Source organism: Bactrocera dorsalis, chromosome 1, assembly GCF_023373825.1.
Source record: "Bactrocera dorsalis isolate Fly_Bdor chromosome 1, ASM2337382v1, whole genome shotgun sequence".
Taxonomy (NCBI): domain Eukaryota; kingdom Metazoa; phylum Arthropoda; class Insecta; order Diptera; family Tephritidae; genus Bactrocera; species Bactrocera dorsalis.
The window spans coordinates 5,118,669-5,139,355 of record NC_064303.1 but is presented as its reverse complement, the minus strand read 5'-3'; the positions used below and the strand labels follow the sequence as shown (position 1 = coordinate 5,139,355).

At 31.9% G+C, this 20,687-nt stretch overlaps 5 protein-coding genes across 8 annotated transcripts in view; 3 read left to right on the top strand and 2 right to left on the bottom strand.

Annotated features, from left to right (window-relative positions):
* The first annotated feature begins 2,153 nt into the window (after nucleotides 1–2,153).
* Nucleotides 2,154–10,772, top strand: LOC105232413 (defense protein l(2)34Fc). 2 transcript variants are annotated; one of them, XM_029552837.2, is made up of 3 exons: nucleotides 2,154–2,311; nucleotides 10,079–10,406; nucleotides 10,473–10,772. In XM_029552837.2, exons 2-3 carry the CDS (start codon nucleotides 10,095–10,097, stop codon nucleotides 10,635–10,637), a joined length of 477 nt encoding a protein of 158 aa, XP_029408697.1. In that variant the 5' UTR covers nucleotides 2,154–2,311; nucleotides 10,079–10,094; the 3' UTR covers nucleotides 10,638–10,772. The 2 variants fall into 2 exon arrangements, with proteins under 2 accessions (XP_029408697.1, XP_049302476.1); XM_049446519.1 differs by lacking the exon at nucleotides 2,154–2,311 and adding an exon at nucleotides 9,793–9,976.
* Nucleotides 10,773–11,276: 504 nt separating this feature from the next.
* Nucleotides 11,277–12,150, top strand: LOC105232411 (defense protein l(2)34Fc). Its single transcript, XM_011214075.4, has 2 exons — nucleotides 11,277–11,815; nucleotides 11,882–12,150. Exons 1-2 carry the CDS (start codon nucleotides 11,504–11,506, stop codon nucleotides 12,041–12,043), a joined length of 474 nt encoding a protein of 157 aa, XP_011212377.2. The 5' UTR covers nucleotides 11,277–11,503; the 3' UTR covers nucleotides 12,044–12,150.
* A 25-nt stretch (nucleotides 12,151–12,175) lies between these two features.
* Nucleotides 12,176–14,333, bottom strand: LOC105232412 (uncharacterized). The gene is made up of 2 exons (XM_011214076.4): nucleotides 13,069–14,333; nucleotides 12,176–12,992 (listed from the first exon to the last, which is right to left on the bottom strand). The coding sequence occupies exons 1-2, from the start codon at nucleotides 13,996–13,998 to the stop codon at nucleotides 12,525–12,527; spliced, it is 1,398 nt and encodes a 465-aa protein (XP_011212378.2). The 5' UTR covers nucleotides 13,999–14,333; the 3' UTR covers nucleotides 12,176–12,524.
* A 226-nt stretch (nucleotides 14,334–14,559) lies between these two features.
* On the top strand, nucleotides 14,560–16,149 carry LOC105232410 (transcription termination factor, mitochondrial). The gene is made up of 4 exons (XM_011214073.4): nucleotides 14,560–15,049; nucleotides 15,111–15,540; nucleotides 15,623–15,773; nucleotides 15,828–16,149. The coding sequence occupies exons 1-4, from the start codon at nucleotides 14,560–14,562 to the stop codon at nucleotides 16,092–16,094; spliced, it is 1,338 nt and encodes a 445-aa protein (XP_011212375.2). The 3' UTR covers nucleotides 16,095–16,149.
* Nucleotides 16,150–19,807: 3,658 nt separating this feature from the next.
* LOC105232409 (non-lysosomal glucosylceramidase) overlaps nucleotides 19,808–20,687 on the bottom strand; it is a 36,279-nt gene continuing 35,399 nt past the window's right edge. For all 3 annotated transcript variants that reach the window (XM_049446881.1, XM_049446884.1, XM_049446883.1), the window contains exon 11: nucleotides 19,808–20,461. In XM_049446881.1, coding sequence (XP_049302838.1) covers nucleotides 20,270–20,461 — 192 coding nt within the window. In that variant the 3' untranslated portion in view covers nucleotides 19,808–20,269. The remainder of the gene's footprint in view (nucleotides 20,462–20,687) is intronic.

The window sequence follows — 20,687 nt, the reverse complement described above, 5'->3', positions numbered from 1 at the left end:
AGTTGCCTCATACATGTATATTTGCCGAATGTCAAGGGTAACCTGTGCAAGCCGGACCGTTGCACCTGAAAATGCCATCCACCATACCACGGTAATCCTACTAACATATAGACGGAAAAGCCAATAGACCATATGGGGTCGAAACCCCCACTTTGTGGCAGTGGGTCTTCTGCAAGAGATCCAAACTCGAAGGGATTCGGAGGACTTGCTCTCAATGTGTTCATCCTTTAAAGAGGGAAGATTGAATTTGTGAAAAGTCAGATTTCTGTTTTCTTGGAATTGTCAGTTAGGCCGTAACCCTTCACCAAGTTGGCGGTGATCTCAAGTCTTTCTATAAGCCAGGTTAGGCGATTAAGATTCATTCCCGAACACAGGACAGTGAATTTGTCCGCATAACAGACAACCTTAATGTTTTCTCTGTCGAGTAGAAGTATTAATTCAGTCTTGGAATATCAACAACTGATCAGATATTCACCATGTGCCTAATCTTAGAAATTACGTATAAAGAGAATCGACACGCACCATCTCTTCGCCGATTTCAAAGCTGCTTTTGACAACACGAAAAAGAGCCGCCTTTATGTCACTATGTCTGAGTTTGATATCGCCGAAAGCCAATGTGTACACTGACATTGAGTAATACCAAAAGTTTCTTCACTGCTACTACTCCTGGAGAATATGTTTCTGGCTGCAGATCTGAATAGAGAAGGTACAATCGTCTACAAGAATATACAACTGCTGACGTACTCCGTTGACATCGATATCATTGGCCGTAACAACCGCGCCGATAGTTCTGCTTTCTTCAGATGGGACAAACAAGCTAAGCAAATGGGTCTGGTAGTGAGTAAGGACAAGACGAAATAACTCTTGTCATCAAACAAACAGTTGTCGCACTCGCGACTTGTGGGAGTTACTGTTGACAGTCATAACTTCGAAATCGTAGTTAATTTCGTCTATCTTGGAATCAGTATTAACATCAATGCAGAATAACTCTTGTCAACAGGTGCTACTGCGGTCTGAGTTTGTCCACTTTTGAAAACAGAGACCAATTTCTGAAAGGCACTCATCTTCCCCTTCCCGCTATAGGCATGGACGATGACAACATCTGATAAGTCGGCCTTACGAATTTTTGAGAGAAAGGTTTTGGTAAAGATTTATGATCCTTTGCGCAACGGCGAATACCGCAGTCGATTGAATGATGAGCTGTACGAGTTATAGGACGACATTGATATAGTTCAGTGAATTAAGCTGGCTGGGTCATGTCCGAATGGATGAAAACACTCTGCTCTGAGAGTATTCGACGCAGTACATGCCGGAGGAAGTAGAGGATGAGGAAGACCTCCACCCCGTTGGATAGGACAGGTGGAGAAGGACCGTGCTACACTTGAAGTCTCCAATTGGTGCCAATCAGCAAGGAGGAGCATTGGCGCGTTGTTGTAAACTCGTATATAACTGCGTAAGCGGTGTCTATGCCAATAAAGAAGAAGAAGTGAGTGTGCGTATCCATTCCACTGTTTCTCATTTAATCTAAATAATTAAATTTTTCAAAGCTTATCAACTTAGCCACACTCTTTAGGCGCCTGCATATTCAAATATCAAATTAAAATCTAGTTTTCTGTATTTTGCAGATTTTTGACCCGCTTACCTGTGTAATTAATCAATACCGGTCACGCTACCCAAGATAAAGGTAAAACTTTTTTATTTACAGACATAAATGTATCTGCATGCATATACAGTCAAGTACATACATACATACATATACATGTGCATATGTATGTAGAGTTAAACACAAGTTCACATTCGTTTTCTTCTGCTTTTTTCAAAACGCCGCTTGAAACAATCGATTGTTTCCATAATTACAATTTTTTCAATTTCGTGTCGAACTTTTTTGCATACAAACAATAACAAATAAAACAATAATAATAAAATATGGCTAGAGCTTTATAGATGTACTATACATACATAGATACATATGTACATATATATATGTGCGCTTCGTAGCGCCGAGTTCATTCGTGGACCAAATGCTGAAAATCCACAAACGACACTGCTTTGTACAAATCTGTGAACTTACACATCTAGACATGTATACGTGTATGTGTGCTACCAAACTGTTGTATGTTCATACACGTTCATACACGATTTCCGTAGTTTAAATTTTGTTCTGCACAAAGCAGCTGTGCGCCGTGCGCCGTGCACTTTTTGTATAAATACGAGTATGGAATAGAATTTTGAGCTTATTGTCAGTTTATCGCTTTAATAGCAAAGTTCACGCAGAGTTTATTTCACTTTCGCACGGTGTATTGTATTGAAGGTACGAAAACTTCAAATATTCATTATTTGCGCATTGTAGTGTTGTGTTATTTTATTTATTTGCTGTTACACAATGTCCTTACAGTATTAGATAAGATTGATTAGATTTATGTTTAATTTGTGACAAAGCTAATGGATTTTAGCATAATGTGTTTGAATTGTGTGTGCAAAAAATACAAAAAACAATAAATAATGTTAATATCCTTCATAGGTGCATTTTTTATAGCATAAAAGAGTATAAAGAGTTTTTTAACTTGAATTTTTTAGATAAGTTCGTATGACAGCTATATGCTATAGTTTTCCGATCAAAACAATTTATTGGGAGTTTATAGCGTTGGCTTTGAAAATAATTTATACAAAATTTCGCGAATATATCTCGTCAAATAAAAAAGTTTTCCACACAAAAACTTAATTTTTATCGTTTAGAGTTTACGGCGGCTGTATGCTATATTGATTCGATCTGAATATTTTCTTCGGAATATTGTAGGACTGTCTTCATCAAAACTATGTGCCAAATTTCGTAAAGATATCTTGTCAAATAAAAAGGCTTTCCATACATGTACCTAACCTTGATAGTTCCGTTTGTATGGCAGCTATATGCTATTTCGGTGCAATTTCAGCTATGGCTAAAACAAGCTCGTGAGACATGCTCTATTGTTTCCTTGGTGCCTCGCCAACGGTTTTCCATTTTTTTCCTTCAGGTTGGACTATCGCGGGAGTCGGTTACAAATCACGTTCACTGAGCTTTTTCCTACAACTCCTTCTTGCTTGGCTATTCCGTCATGTACCTCATTAGCGATGACTTTTGTATTTAACCATTTCCCTCCTTCTGAGTTTGCATATGAAGTATTCCACCAGTGGATGATTGAGGAAATACATTAGCCTTCAATAGGTGCTACCTAACTGCAATGTCATGACTCAACTTGAACAGAGCCAGCTTGAATCCATGCATGACATTGTATGCTGAGACATTCATTATTTTTTAAATTTTACAAAAAAAAAGAAAGTTAAAGAAAAATTGAAAGATATAAAAAAATTTACAAAAATATTTAAAAATTACGAAAAAAATTAAATAAAAAATTGAATTACTTTAAAATATTGAATAAAGCACCAGAAAAAAATTAAATATTTTTTTTTATTAAATTTTTAAATAATTTTTTATAATTTTTAAGTTTTTTTTAATATTTTTTCTTTTTAATTTTTAAATATTTATATAATTTTTTTATTTTTATTTTTTAAATTTTTTTAATTCCTTTTTTTAATTTTTTTTAATTTGTTTTTTTTTTTGTTTTGTACACTAATCATAGAGATTTGTTATTGCAATAAAAGTGATTTCTTCGAATTCTTGATAGTTAGGCCTAATAAACATAAAACATCATTCAAGGACTACCACGATAGCAGCGTTCCTCAAACTACTTAAGAACAATTCAGCTGCAGCTAAAAAAAACAATAAACCTTTTCTTGAAGAAAAATTCTTAAGTTTTGGTTCGAACCGTCTTTAGTTTCAGTGTTTTTTTAATTTCCAACATTTCCAAACAAATACCTATAATATATGTATGTTGTTGTCGTAGTGAATTGACTGTTCTTTGAAATATAAAAATACACATTCGTTCCGGTTACTTATGTACATCCGACTATCGTGGGAACGATCCATTTCTCTTTCTCTCTTAGATTCCGTTATTTTTGTTAAATCTCTAAATCTTACATTGAGCTCTTGAAGCTTACATATGTATAGAATATTCTAGTGAAGTGTGTTCCACACAAACGAGCTCAAATATATTTACAAATTAAAGCTTACATAACCTCATTTTCTTAAGCACATATTAAATCGAATTAAAAAAATATTTTTCCACTAATATTCCAATACTGGTTTTCTGCTTTGGCCTTTAAAATGCCAATAACTAATTTTTAAGCCAACCACTTTTAAAGCTATAACTCAAAATTTAAATACACACACAGCCACAGAGGTACACATACACACACACAGACATTTAATACGTTTTGGTTGCCAAATTTGCTTACACCAAAAAGTTGTCCACAAAAGGCTTAATTTTTATAATAATTCCCAGCTTGTTTATGTGTTTTGTGCCGCTGCTTCGGTTCTATTTGATTTTTGTATTTCTGCAGTAGCGCAAGCAAGTCACAATATTTTATGATTTCACTAGAAGCTTTGATAAAAAACATAAATTTGTGTGCTTAAATTGTTTTTATGCTTGTACGCGCTAATAAACGGCGGTAAATATAAATAAAACACATACAAATGTCGAGCGCGTATGTTGTGTGTGTGTGTGTATGCTTATGCTCTGAGGCAGCGCCCCCAACATCTCGTGCTGTGTTATGCTCCTGCATGCATTAGCACGTTTTCGCACATACTCGATCTAACACTAAGAGTTCTTTAACATTGCTCGATCTATGTTAAAAGAACAAAAAAAAATATTTTTGTTCACGCGAAGTTTGTTGCTTAAGTCTTTTGTTTGTTGTGTGCACAAGGCCAGAGTTAAACGCTGATTTCTGTTTTATATTTATGGCGTTGAAAAATAATTAATGTATTTTCAATGTTTAGTTGTTAGACTGTGTATTTTTATTATTTACTTATGCATGCATGTGTATGTGTGTTGCTATGTAGTAAATTATAAGTTACGGTGACATGCAGCTCCGTTGACATTATGTCCAAATGTAAATATGTGGACAAAAGGTAAACATATTTCTTTTCCTCTAAAAATATTGATGCTTGGGTGATGTGAACATATATACATAGAGGTGTATATGTGTATATGGCTATGTTGTTCGTTTGAAACAAGCAGAAATGTTGTCGCAGACACTATGTCATTATCAAAGTGTTGTTGGTGCCAATCAGCGTTAGCCTTGTGCATGCACATTTAATTGCTCACTGTTGATGGGAATAAAATAGCTAATTGTCGCCAACATTTTGTCAATAGCATAATTGCAAGCTAATTATAAAATTAACTAATTAACCGAATAAAAAAAGGTGTGAAATAAAATAAATTAATAAAATTTAAGAATATAATATTTATAAAGCAATAAAACGAATGTAAAAAATGAAAAAATAAATAAATATTAACAAAAAAATATTTAAGTAATATTAAAAATTCTTAATTTTTTTTAATTCATTTTTATAGCACATTTTTAATTTTTGAAAATTAAGCTAAGTTAGCTAAATAGATAAAAATAATAATATTAAATAAAACCATAATTAAATTGATACTTTGTTCTAATTAATTTTACTTACACTTTTTTTTTCAAATTAAATTATATTAGCTAATGGTAATTGGGAATAATTTAAAACTTATATTGGATTGATACAAAATATTTTTAATCATATTTTTTTAATTAAATTAAATTGAAAAATTTATTAATTTAATTAATATTTTTATTCTTTAATTAAATTAAAATTAATCTATCATATTTTTCTATTATCTATTTTTTAATTAAAATTCAATTTCTAATTATTTTTAAATTAATTGTATTTAACTAAATTATTATATATGTACATAAAATATACCTAATATTAATTACTTCAAATTCTCAATTTTTTAATTCATTTATTCGTTTAATTCTTTTAATTATTTAGTTTTAATTCTTAATTTTTTAAGTAAATGTTTTTCTTATTATCTTTTAATATGTTGTAAATAAATTTTTTTAGTTTAATTAGAAAAAAATATAATACAATAATTAATTTGTTGACAATTGACATTTATTGAATTAAAAATCAAAAATATAAAGTAAAATCTAAAATAAATTCATAAAACTAATTAAAATAATTAGTTTGTAATTAATAAAGCAAAAGCAATATTAAATTGTTGTTAATTAAATAAATTAAATAACTTAAAATAAAATATTTCCCTTCAATTTTAATTAAATTGTCTAATAAAAATTAAAATATTTTGATTCTAATGTTAAATTAATATTAATTTTTAAAATTCTTTACTTTTTAATTAAATTAATTTTTAAATTATCTTTAATATTTTAGAATTTAAATTTTGTTGGGTTAATTAGATAAAAAAAGAATAAAAATAAAAATCAGTATTAAATTGGTAAAAATTAATTAAAGTAGTCTTGAAATAATTAATTTTTAGTTAATAAAACAAAATCTATATTAAGTTGTTGTTAATTAAATAAATTAAATAATTGGAAATGCAATACTTTTTTCACATTAAATTAAATTGGCTAATAAAAATTAAAATAATATAACATTAATGTTAAATTAAAATTCTTTATTAAATTACAAAATGTTTTTTTCAAATTATACTACATAATTATTTTTTTAATTAAAATCTGTCATTTCTTCTGCAAAGCATTTTTCAAGTTTTTAATTTTTTTAAATTATATTAATTAATTTTTTAGTTAGATTTTTTTAATGTATTTTGTTTAAAAAATAATCTTTAAAAAAAAAATTAGTTTTTAATGTTAAATTCTTCGAGTTTAGTTTAAAAAGTTCAAACTAATTGTTTAATGTTTAAAATATTTTGTACAAAGTGTTTTGAACCACCCGTTATTAATAAAAAAAACGGATAATTTAGAACTTATTTACGTCTAACCTGGGCTTGTCAACATTAGTTTGTCATTACAACAACAGTAAAAGTGAAAAAACAAATTAGTTTGTCATCACAACAACTGTAAAAGTGAAAGTCATTACAGCTCATTAAGGCATAATCTGAATCATTATTATTATTACTTTTGGAAACCGGTGTAATTTCTTCCTCATTGCATCGCATAAATTACTCAGAATGTTAGTGTTGTTGTTATTGCACGACTTTTAAATGAAAATTTAATTGCAGCAATCACAGAACATTAAATAACAATATAAAATTTACGACTTCCACAAATTGATTCAAATGTTTGTTCGCCAGTTACAATTTAAGAAATCACAACAACAATTTCTAGCAATTAACGGCATTTAAGTGAACACGGCTTAAACATTTATGTCACTGCGCTATTACCACAGGCTGATTTCAATAAAATAGATACAAATCTACATATATATAGACACATAAAAATCACCTGCATTTATGTACATATATTCAACGGTAATTAACAACAGAAGTAATTGAAATAAAAATTGCTACTAAAATCTATAACCGGTTTTGTCACCAAGAGCCAATTAAAGCCATTTGTTATGCAACTGGTAAAAAATTAAAAATTTAAACAAACAAACAAACAAATAAATGAAATAAACCCCAAAAAAGACAAAACTCGAATAAAAGACGAGATGCATGTAAATTATAAGAAATGGTGGGGATTGTGATAAAAAAATGGGTATGACTTCAGAAACAATTATATTAAAAAAAATATAAAAGATTTTTAATTTCGCTTAAATTGGCTAAAAAAAACTGAATTTGTTTTCAAAAATGCTTGTGTTGCGGTTTTATAGCAAAAAAAAAAAATGGATTGAATATACTCTACGTGACAACATAACCTAAATTTTTATTTTTAAATAATAACATCAAAATTGTATTTTTTAAGTTTTCGAACTATTTTTTAAAAATATCACTAATTTTTTGGCAAAATTTCTAAAATATATATATATTTTTAATATAATTTATTAAGCAGTTTCTACGCCAGTAAAGAAGAAGAAGAATATAACCGATTTTAAATTTCAACATTAGATTTTAAAACGTAAAAATGATTTTGCCATTTTTTGCTGCTTTCAAAATTTAGAATATCTTGCTACAAAACAAAAAATGGTAAAAACCATCCACGTAACTGTTTAACTGGTTTTGTATTCATATATATTAATATTTTTTTTACTAAGCCAAGGTCTCTTTGACAACTACCTAAATTAACCAAATATATGTATTCACATACAGCTGCTACCCAGTAGAAAATGGCTACGCTGTGAATTTTACGTACGTAGATATTTCATATTAGTCTCATAGAGGAGATCCTTCTCCACCTGGTCCTTCCAATGGAATGGCGGTCTTCCACTTCCTTTGCATCTCATAAGCAGAAGCCAATGCTTCTGTACCATTCAGCAGGAGAATTATAGAATTTGATTTTTGTTGTTGTAGCAGTAGAGTTCTGCTGAGTTGACAGTCCTTGGCTGGATATGCCCGACTATCGTAGTCCTATGTTCGTCGAAAGAGGACTTTGCTTCGCTTGGATTTCGAGCCTAACATTGTTGTTGGTGTTGATACTGGTTCCTAAATAGACGAAATTATCTACAACTTCAAAGTTATGACTGTTAACAGTGACGTGAGAGCCAAGTCGCGAATGTGACCACTGTTTGTTTGATGACAGGAGATATTTCGTCTTGTCCTCGTTTACCGCCAGATCCGTTTGCCTTGCTTCCTTCTCCAGTCTGGAGAAAGCAGAACTAACGTCGCGGTTGGTGAGGCTCATAATATCAATATCATCGGCGTAGGCCAGGATTATAGATAACCGTACCTTCTATATTTAGCTCTGCAGCTCGTATTATTTTCTCCAGCAGTAGATTGAAGAAGCCGCGCGATAGGGGGACCCCTTATCAGAAACCTTACTTGGTATGGAGCATCTCCGGGAGGTCCTTCCAGATCCTGACGGAGCTTTTGGTGTTGCTCAACGTCAGATTACAAACCCTATTAGCTTGGCGGGGATAGTAAGTTCAGGCATAGTGGCATACAGGCGGTTCCTTTTCGTGCTGCCGAAGTCGGCTTTAAAATCGACGATGAGGTAGTGTGTGTCGATCCTCCATTCACGGGCATTTTCTAAGATTTGTTGCATGGTAAAAATCGGGTCGATTATCGATTTTCGGGGTCTAAAACCACACTGATAAGGTCTAATCAGTTTGTTGACGGTGGGCTTCAATCATTCACATAGTATGCTCGATAGAACCTTATATGGGATGATGAAGAAGTTAATCGTCGCCTTATTTGAATAGCTCGGCCGGCAATCCATCCGTCCGTTCGCAACTTAACGCCCACTCCATCGTGATCGGGAGGGGTATTTGAGGGGCATTCCAGGTGTTATGCTTTCACTGTCATTCAGCAGGCTGGATGAGTGTTCCCTCCATAATTTCAGTAGACTCTGGGCATCAGTCACTAGATCACCTCTGGGGGTTTAACAAGAGTATGCTCCGGTCGTGAAACCTTCTGTTAGCCGCCACTTTTTTCCTAGAATTTTCGAGCAGTACCCCTGTCGGCGAGCTTGTCAAGCTCTTCGTATTTGGGGATGTGTCCTCATGAAAGCTGAATTTACCGACTGTTGTGCCAAAGATTGCTTCCTTGCCCAGGAGAATTGCTTTGTACAATCAAAATTTGTAGACAGTTAACTGTCATTATGCTACATATTTCCTATAGGGACACTTTTTTTTATATAAACAAGACGAGTATGTGTGAGTGAGTTTGCATTTACATTTACTTTACGGATTTGCATGGATCTTTCCAATGTGTCTATGTTAAACGTGATGCATATATTTCCATAACATAATGTTTTTGTTTTTTTACATTTTATTATTGCTATTTTTTCATGAAATATGATCACCTTAATTACGGGCGCTAATTGACGTCTGCCATGAGCGATAGCTGCTGGTGGTGGACCATAGTTAAACAACAGATAATAAATATTAATGAAACATACACACATATATGTACATACATACACATCTACATAAAAGTAATAAAAAGAAGTAAACCGGCCACTATTAGCTGAATAAATTTATTGCAAAACAGTAAATAACTTCTAATGCCATACAAAACCTCATTTTTTATTTACAAGCAATTTATTTACATAAATTACACTCTAACTCATTAACTCATTGTTTTTCCCACAGCTCAACACCTGTCAATATGTTCCGCTTGCTGCTGCTTACCGCCTGCTTGGCCGCGCCCGCCTACAGCTACTCCGCCGGTGCACCCACCAACATCTGCTCTAACGGTTTGACGCCCGAACACGGTGTCGATGGCCAGAGCTCGCCGGTGCCATATAGCTTCTCGGGCGACAGCAAAGCACAAAATGGCAAAGTTTCACTCACCCTCGGCGGCTCGAATGGTTTCTTGGGCTTCGCGGTGCAGGCACGTGATGCCAACGATAAGCCAGTGGGCAAATTCAAAGTAGTCGAGGGCACTAAATCCCAAACGTTGACTTGCGGCGGTGCTGATGTGAGTGCCAAAATACAAAAACAATAAAAAAGAACTTAATTTAATTTACCTTTTTTTCTTTTACAGGACACACTTACCCACAAGAAGATTCCACATGACAGTCCCATTAAGAGCGTCGCTTTCGACTGGGATCCTGCAGGTTATAAGGGTAAAGTGAAATTTGTAGCTACTGTTGCTCAAGACGGTGGCACCTATTGGATCCGTAAGGTGCTCAAGGAGGTCGAAGTTTAAATTTTTAACTTGCTTTTATTTTGTTTTGATAAGAAAAATATTCGTTTTTACAAATTTATATAAAGTCTAAAACAACATTTGTAGAATTTGAAGATGTGAAATAAAACTGTAAAGTATTTTTGTGTGATAAAAGGACTTCTGTGTGTTATTGTTATTATTTTGAGGGAAGATTGATCATTTTTCCATATAAATATTCATGGATCTGCTTTTTTATCGGGCTAATATTGTAACGATAATAGTATAATGTTGTTGATGTTGTAGTTGCAGCGACAGAATTCTGCCGAGTTGACTGTAGTTGGCCGGATAAACAATCCAGGGCCTCGATTTGTCCCTCTTTGTCCGGATCCGTAGCGTATATTAGACTGTAGTGATAACGGGGGTGTTTATGTAGCAACACACAAGCAATTGAATTACTTGTGCTCTTCTAAAATAATTTCTGCCTTCGTTTCTACTCCCATCGGTTGAATTTTCGAATTTTTAATCTGTCTGATTTTTATCTTCAATAACCATATCCATTCAATTCCTTCAGGTCATTGTTGTTAAGCCTTGCCAGCATAAGATTTATATACTCGATTTAACAACGAATATCCATAACTAAAATTTTCCCAAATTATAAAAAAATATTTTTTATTATCAATCTTAATAGCAAATAATTTTACTTTCTAGAAAATACTTTGTTGGCACTATGAATGTAACGCATTCCACTTCAAAACGAAGTAAAACAAATATTTTTTTCGTTTTGACACATTTAAAAAGTCATTAATTTTTCAACTAAATTAGAATAAAAATTCCAAATTTCGGTTATTAAAAAATTTGTATTTTTTCAATTAAATTACTTAATACCACAAAATTAAAATTTGTAAAAAATGTTTCGCGGCCTTTTGATTGCATTCTGCCTAACAATACCCACAATCCTTTACGCTTCAACAGTTCTGCCACCGGACTTTTGCCATTACGGAGGTGTCGAGCAACATCAAGCGCCGCCGCCGCAAACATTGCCAAAAGCTGAAGACAACAGCAATGCAAATGAGGAGAAATTCCAGCTGCGTTTAAGCGGTGGCAATGGCGGCTTTTCAGGCTTTGCGATACAAGCACAAGATCCCAGTGGTGCGCCAGTGGGCAGATTTCAAATTATCGATGAACATAATTCGAAAACTATGGCTTGCAAGAATTTGGATGTGAGTGCCAACTCACAAATATAGTACATTGTTATATATGTATATTTATGATTATTCATTGTACAGGACACAATCTTGCATGCGGAAACAAAAGAGGAGGGCCCGCTTAAGAGTGTTGACTTTTCTTGGATACCAGCTGGTTATCAGGGCACTGTGCGTTTTGTTGCTACCTTGGCAAAGGAAGGTGGCCAATGGGTGCGTCGCACACTTAAAGAGATTAACGTGTGAATGTAATAAGGACGTATGGTGATAATATATCACTCTCTTAAGCTATCTTTATGTCACTCGAAACTTAAATATTATCAACGTAACGGTTAAAATTACCATTAAGTCCACTTAAGAGAAATTTGAATAAAAATATTTTGTTATACATAAACTTTATTACTCAAAATTAACTGAAAAATTTATATAGCTCTTTGCACAAACATATATATTAAATAAAAACAAAATATATTATTCAAAGAATCGTCATAAAACTTACATCTGGTAGTTCGCATATATATTATTACAATGTGCTTAATGTATAATTAAATTCGCAGTCTTTTACTCTAAATATTTACTTAACAGCTAATATAAAAATATTTTTGCATGCTTAACAGAGTATATATATATTATAAATGCGTTACAGGTATAGTGTTTAGATAAAATAAAGTTCATACAAAATTGCATGAGTTATGCATACTTAATGCACATCAGTTACCGCACAGTCCTACTCCATGAGATGCGTTATAAACCCTTGCACATATCCATTTCGATAGAATATGTCATCATCATTTTCTCGCTGCCAGTTACGTAATGGACGGATATCGCGATAAGGATTCACTTTTACATCAAATATCCGTTCTATGGGCAATTCTATGCCATTTCTTACAGCTACACGTTTAACAGCACAAAAATCCAAATCTGCTTCCACGCGTGTTAATGAGGTAAATATGATTGGTGTATTACAGCTTTTTAGCAATTGTAAAATGCCACCGGACCATGTATCCTTGCTTGCACAGGAATCACCTGGCACACCTAGGAGAGTTTGTTCCTTTTGTTCTGCAATGGTCTCAGGAGCATGTTCAGAGAAACCACAATTGAAGATACAAATTATTGATGGCTTAATAGAGTTAGTTTTAGCAAAATCTTGAAAAAGCGTGCGATGGCTCACATATAAAACAGTCCGATCGGCACCCTGTAAGAATGTTTGAAATCGATTTCATCAGTATAAATATTTATGTTGTAATATTAGCTTAAAAAAATATTCTGACCTTGTAATTAAATGTGCATTCGCGTTTAGCGGCGCCCAAAACGTCAGGTCCAATAAAAAATAGTTCCAATCTAGTAAAGTTTGGATATTGTAGGAAAAACCACTTTGTATGTATTTGAAGAAACCAATAGTCTTGTTCCACTGTAGCGCCCAAGATGAAAATTACAAATTTTTTGGCATTAGCTGTGTCCACATCAATGAATTGGAGTGCGAACAAAATGGTGCCAATACAACTAAAGTCTCCTACAGCAGCGAAGGTTTGGTAGTTTTCCATTGAGGCTGTTGGCTTTGCAGGTAGCTTTTTTGAAAATATATATTCAATAGCGCCAGTTATATCGGTTTTCAATAAATCTGGCACACGTTTACGCAATTCCCCCAAAAGATTATCGGGATAAATACGTGGTTGCACTTTATATGGACAGTAATATATTTGAAGTTGACTGCAACGTTTTTTATGTCGTTCAAGATCTTCGGCGGCATGTTGAGAGGAACAATAGGAAGTACCAAAACAGCGAGTACAACTACGCAGTCCTTCAAAACTGTAACAAACTTCACAATGTGCTGGGAAGGAAGTTAGTTCTTCTTCATGGAATTCTAGTTGTCGTTTTAGTGTTGTTTTAAGTAAGTATTTTACTTGTAGTATAGCTCGTTCCATGGTAAATATATTGTGAGGTTGGCCACTTATAAGAAACGGGTGCTTTATTTTATAGGTATTCATAATTTTCCTAATGCCTCGGCAGAAATCACGATGAAGCGGCCAATCAAGACGTTGATGTTGTTGACTACAATACAGTACCAGTTGGCAGCCACTGCATTTCTGTAACCTTGTTGTTAGTGGTTTCTTCGAGGGCAAGGCTCCCCTTACTTGCTTGTCCAACTCGATTAGTAGACAAACATTGCAACAGCGATTGGAACACATATCATAACCCATTTTAGAATATGTTATTAATCAAAGAAATAATAATAATAATAAAATATTATTTAGTTTTAAGTTATTTTACAGAATAGTGTTATTTTTGATGAAAAACGCGGTAATAGTTAATTGGAACAGTTAAACAGCTGTATACGAAACAAAAACAAAAATCACATGCGATTTGATTTGAATCAAAACTCAAACCAGAGAACGTATAAATAAATATACGTTCTCTGGCTGTACTCCAAACTATCGATATTTTTATTTTTTTTATCGAATACCTACTAAATGCAAATAAAAAAATTCGTGCAAGAATGAATAACAATTAAACAAAATGTATAAGCCGAATAGCGATTTGTTTTCTTAAAACAACAATTATATCTATTTTTTCACAACTAATTAATAAAATTCGATAAATAAAAAGATCATCTGCCATGTAACACCGTGTGAAATGTAGTTGGCAATGCCAAAATTCCACAGCTGATTTTACAGCTGTGCCAAATTCCTTTTAGAGGAAACGTTATTCTATAAGTTATTATTTTTTTAAGTTATTTAAAAGTTTGTGAAATTCGTAAAAATATGTATAGCCAAGTGCTAAGAAATTTTCAACGTATTTTAGTGCTTCAAACACGGCGATCTACGCATATCACTAACAATACATTTCACTGTGTTTGCCGAAAATTCGTAGTATATCCCGCTAATCATTTATCACTGAGTAGTGTTACGCGCCTTCATGACAACTGGGAATCTTCTGTAGAAAACAACAAAAACGCCGATTCGCCATTTACCCCTGACCCAAGTCAGTTGGATTCTCCACAAGGAAATGAACGTGATTATATTGTAGAATATTGCTTAGAGCACGAAAAACCGCGACGCTATATTCTTGTTGAAGCACTACGAACGCGCTATCGGCTAACGGATAATGATGTCGAACGTGTTATGAAAGATGAAGTGGTCAAAAAAACTTTCCATAAACGTTCCCTCGTACGGGCTTTAGAGTTGCTTTGTCTTGAAGGTGTGACAAAAGAAAGCTTTTTAAGCTATCCATGGATATTAACGATCGACAAAGGTATGCACTTACAAAAACGTTATGTATTTCTTTTAAATAATTTAGTGAAATTTCTTCTTAGTGCGTTTGCAAGAAAAGCTAACGATTATTCGTACACTTCCGGTACGTGATATTAACCACTTTGTGCCCTTTCTGCGTTTGACTTTACCGCGTCTACGTAAGTTGGTATCAATTATGAATTCAGAATCCAAAGTTATACCACAAGGAAATCGTGTTTATTACATCAGCGAACTACTAAAAACAGACCCAAAGCTAGTGACGAAGTATTTATCTAAACGTTTGTTTATTTTGGAAATGCCTTTTGAGATGTTAGAGCAGAATCTCAAGCATATGATAAACTACAATGTATCACCAATAAATATTTTAAAAGATCTTTGGGCTTTTCGTTACACACCAAAATCTGTGGAATTGCGCTTGGAACGTGCAAAACGTGCTAAAAAGGATAAGATTATGCCATGGATGGTACGTTGTCCCGAACCCATATTGCAAAGGTAAGTGGAAATATGCCTAAAACGTGTTCCGTTCGGTTTAAATTTATTTTGATCCACGATTTGTTATTCGCACGAATAATAGATCCTTTAAGCTTACTTTAGACGAGCTCGCTGTGTTGGGTGACAAAAAGAATGTAGTCGAATATGTAGCAGAACGTTTGGAATTCGATGTCGAAACTATGAAGTGCATAATGGAAAGACATCCAGCTGTTATGCGTGTGCGCGTAACAAAGGTAAACAGTCAATAATTCACAGAGTTTCCGTACATGACATTTGTCATTTTGCAGATAAAGGAAGTGCTTGATTATTTGCTGAATGAAGCTGGCTTCACGCGACATGAAATCGCGAATGTACCACGTATTCTATGTCACGGCTTGGAAACAACTAAGCAACGTATAGAAGAACTTAAATCGTACGGTTGCCGTCCCACAAGCTTAGTTATTGTGTGTCGTAGCAAACGTGAATACGAAAAATTTGTAAAATCCTGGTTGGAAATGGATTTAAAAATGCATAAATACAAGGAAAAGAGCCAAACCAATGAAACACAAACATAGTTTCTAAGTATTTTCTTTTTGCTTTTGTTATATTTTGTAAGTTTTGAAAATATATTATAGTTCACTGAAACAAAAGAAACCGTTTTTTTTTATACGGTTGTTATTTTAGGTAATTCATGTGAGCTTTTACCGAACAGCGGGTCAGCGTAACAAGCTAATGGAAAATTCTTTTATTTGATAATATTTCTTCTCGAAATTTGGCTCGAATTATTGTTTAAAGCAACTCTACAATATTTGAAAAAATCGTTCAGATCAGATCACTATAACATATAGCTGCCATACAAACTGAACATTCAAATACAACTTTTATAACTTTCTGCAGGTGCCCCAGGCCTCTCGAAACGTTCGTACATATTTACATGCTGTCTGAAACATTAATTTCCATTGTAACGATACAAAAAATGCAATCCATTAATGCATTATGTGCTGCTCACTGAGTTCACAATAAATAAAAGCCGCTGTACAACAAAAACAAGTAGATTTGTCAACGATTTTCATCTTTTCCTTTGCTCACTCGAAGTGTTTGCGCAAATATTAATGAAAAAGAAACCTCACAAACACAAACAAAGTACTCAGCCAGTCAACAAACACTCGTCACTCGTGCTGGAATGAGTTTTTGTCGCATCCGATGATTAATATTAACAATGAGCGGGAGGTGGTGGTATTTAATGCTGAAGAATTCCTAAACATTAAATACCTTTTTAGCTGTAGAAGCAAATGCAGGCATGCATTTTTATTGCTGGCAGTGTATATGTGGATTGCAGTTACATAAATAACGGTTCAGTAAAGTATTTATGTACGTACATACATACATATGTAAATATTAAATTTATAGGTTACTTCAAGTTTTAATTTCATTTTAACTTTTTCTTTCTCCAACTAGAATTTCATTGTAGGAAAATTATTTAAAATTAAAAAATACATCAATTTTCTTAATTTTTTTTTTTTTAATTTTTATTTAACATCATAATATGTAAATTATTAATACATCGATTAATACACAGTTTTCTGTTTTCTTACATTTTTTGTTCAAAAATAGTTCATATATTTCATATACATTTCAATTGTTGTAAATAACGTCTGTCTAACTTGGAGATTTCTGTGTCATTAAATATTTCATTGACATTAACTTTGGTTCAAAACCATTTTAGGCTTTATTAGACAAGCTTTTGTGTTTACGCACATAACCTCACTTGCGAAGTTTGTAACGTTTTAAATAAAGGCAACACAGTATATACATAAATTTCGTCTTCTTCGCGCTTATGTGCAATATTAATATCGGTATATAGCAGATTTTCGGAAATAATTTTCACTTTTAGCAAAATATTTTTTGTGCCTTGTTTTGATCTCAAGCTTCAAATAAAATATCAAATGTTACACTAGTTTATATGTATGTGTAAAATAGGATTTTTGAACTAAATAACTAATTAATAATTTGCGTCAGAAACAATTGAGAAACTAGGAACTAATATTTGTGTTTGCGTCTTATTATTTCATAATTTTTTTTTATCAATATGGACTTAATAAATATTACTTAGAAAAAGGTCTTTAAAATTATATCGGTTATTAAAAATTATAGCGCCATTGTGGTCTTTTCGGCATATTATTTTTTATAGTAAATTATTTTTAAATTTAATGCTTAATGTAAATGATGTAATGTAAGAAATTTCATTAAAATGGATTTTTTTGTGAAAAATGTATTTGAAATATAAAAAAAGTGTATGGAAGTTAAAACAAGTTTGGTTTATTAAAATAATTTTTTTTAGAATATTAAAATAATTAGTTTTTTGTAAATTTAAAGCTTTTATTAAATAAATTTTTTTTTTTTAATTTAATATATTTTTTTGTAGAAAATAATCATAATTATTTTTTCTATTAAAAAAGATTTTTGTTTCAGAAAATAATAATAAAAATAATTTTTGTTAGAATATAAAATTATTAGTTTTTTGAAAATGAAAGTTTTGATTAGTTGAATATTATTTATTTAAGTTTTTTTTGCTTTAAAAAAATAAAGTTTTTTTATTTTTTCTATTAAAAATTATTTTTGTTTTAGAAAATTAATCTCATTTTTGGTTAAAAAAATCGTTTTATTTTTTTTAATGGAATTTCAAATAAAGTCTACTATATATTTTGAAATTTTCACTAATAATCTAAACTTCCTTGATCAATAAATTAATTAAAAATATTTCCTATAAGAATGTTAGTTATATTATTTTTATTTTGGAAAATTAAAACTTTTTATTAAAATGAACTTTAATTTTGTTCTTGGTTTTTAGAAAATAAAATTTATATTTCTTCTATTAAAAATTATTTTTGTCATAGAAAATCGAACTCATTTTTGGTTAAAAAAAATTTCTTTTTTTTTAATTAAATTGAAAATTAAGTTTGCTTCATATTTTGAAATGTTTAATTTAAAATTTCCTTGGTCAATAAATTAATTAAAAATATTTATTATAAATAAAAAAAAAAGTATTATTTTTTTGAAATTTAATATTTTTCTTCCACAATTAACGAAAAACGTGTTTATAATTTGATATTTCTTAAATTCGTACCATAATTGTTAATAAACCTTTACAACATTTATGTATTTTTCGAATATTAAACAAATCATAAATAGTTTTACAATGGTTTTACATTTTTTTTTCACATAAAAAGAAGAAAAAGAATTTAGTAATTTATTTTTTCGTATAAATATTTTATGGTTTTCGAATGGAGCATTAAATTTGAACAAACCTTTGCAAAACTGCACCTCCTTTTGACTTTTTTGTCTAAAACTTTCCAAAATCAATTTGTGGATTTTTGTACCCTGAACGGGGTACATTAAGTTTGCCAAGATGTTTGTAAACCGCACAAGGAAACGTCAGGGAACCTATAAAGTATACATGGAAATGATCAGTAGTGACGAGCTAGGTACATAGATTTGCCCATGTCCGTCTGTCTGTCTGTATATATGCGAACTATGTAGTGACTCAGTTTCTGAGATATCGATCTAAAATTTTGCACCTTCCCTTTTCTCATCAAGAAGCTACTCATTTCACTTTTTCAATTTTAACGAAATTGTTCAGATCGGATCACCATAGCATATAGCTGCCATACAAACTGAACGATCCAAGTACTTGTACAAAATAATTTGTTATTGTTGTTGTTGTAGCGGCAGAAGCGATATTTTGTATTTGTGAAGGGTATTATAGCTTCGGCGCAACTGAAGTTACCTTTTTTTGTGTTTATGTAATCGTTCCTAACTGCCACTTTTGATCGGTTACTGGATTTGTCGTCTTCGCCTGTCACAGAGGCCTGACAACACACTTTGCTCTGGTAGATTTTGGTATAAAAAATAACAAAAAATATGTTTCCTCCAGCCGACATTGACATTACCGCTCTCTCACAGAATTTAAAATTTTTTAAAAAAATCAATATCATGTTTATTTTTTCTCAAAGTAGTAACTAATACAATTTTCACAATGAATTTCGCAAATTAGTCTCTTTGCTTTTTCTTTCTAAATTTTGTGACATTAACAACACATAACATACATACATACTATTACACATAATGCAGCTAAATATAGACGATATATAAATCGTAAGCTCATTTTCAACGAGTGCGAAAACTGCCTCCATTTACTTCAACTTCGTTTAACTGCTCACTTTGTACTTTCGTAACGCTAACGAAACTGATACCAAATCAAATTCAAATGTTTGTTTTTTTCAAGTCTTTGTCTATATGTAACTATCAAGCCTTGTGCCTTTTGTTGTTTATTACAAAAGTTTTCTTCGCCACCCACACTACCCTTGTCAATTTTTGGTACTTCAAGCGTGTCTTAGCCTATATTCAATTTAATAAATACAATTTGCGTTTTCTTGCCAATAAATAAATAAAAAAATTGTGTTAAAAAGTTATGCTCTCAATTTTATGAAAACACATTACAGTAAGCTTAACAACTTGTACTTTTGCTTCATAGCTAAATTTCATTAATTAATAATTAATTTATTACTAATTAAACGACATTTCTGCGACAAAACGATAACTTGCTAGCGCCTTCAAAGTAACGTCTTGCAGAGAGTATTGTAATGTATGTGTATAACTGTTCTACACATATACACATTTTCAAATTAAAAACCAACTTAATATTTGCTTCCACTTCGATTGCATTACTGCAACATTTTTGTGAATTTGTTTAATCACGCAGCGCTTTTCGTCGCTCCCAGGCCACTTGCATGGACCAAATGCTAAGCGGTCGCATATAGCCGATGGAACGGTAATGCTTTTCGGTGTATAATGCTTCGGGCGTCTCGAAATTCATGCCAATACGCTCGCTGAGTGTCTTGTAGAGGCCGCCGGCAGTTTGGAAGCCCTCCTCAAACATGCCCTGTGAACGATAGAAAAATATAAAATAGTTTCAAAATCATTTTTAGGTTAGAAAAATATAAAATAGTTTCAAAATCATTTTAAGGTTAGAAAAATATAAAATCACTTCAGAATCATTTTTAGGTTTTCAATTTAAAAAAGTAAACAGAAATTTTTATTAATATATTAAAGTTTTTTCTAGCAATTTTAACATTTTAGCTGCTTCGCAACAATTGACACATACATAC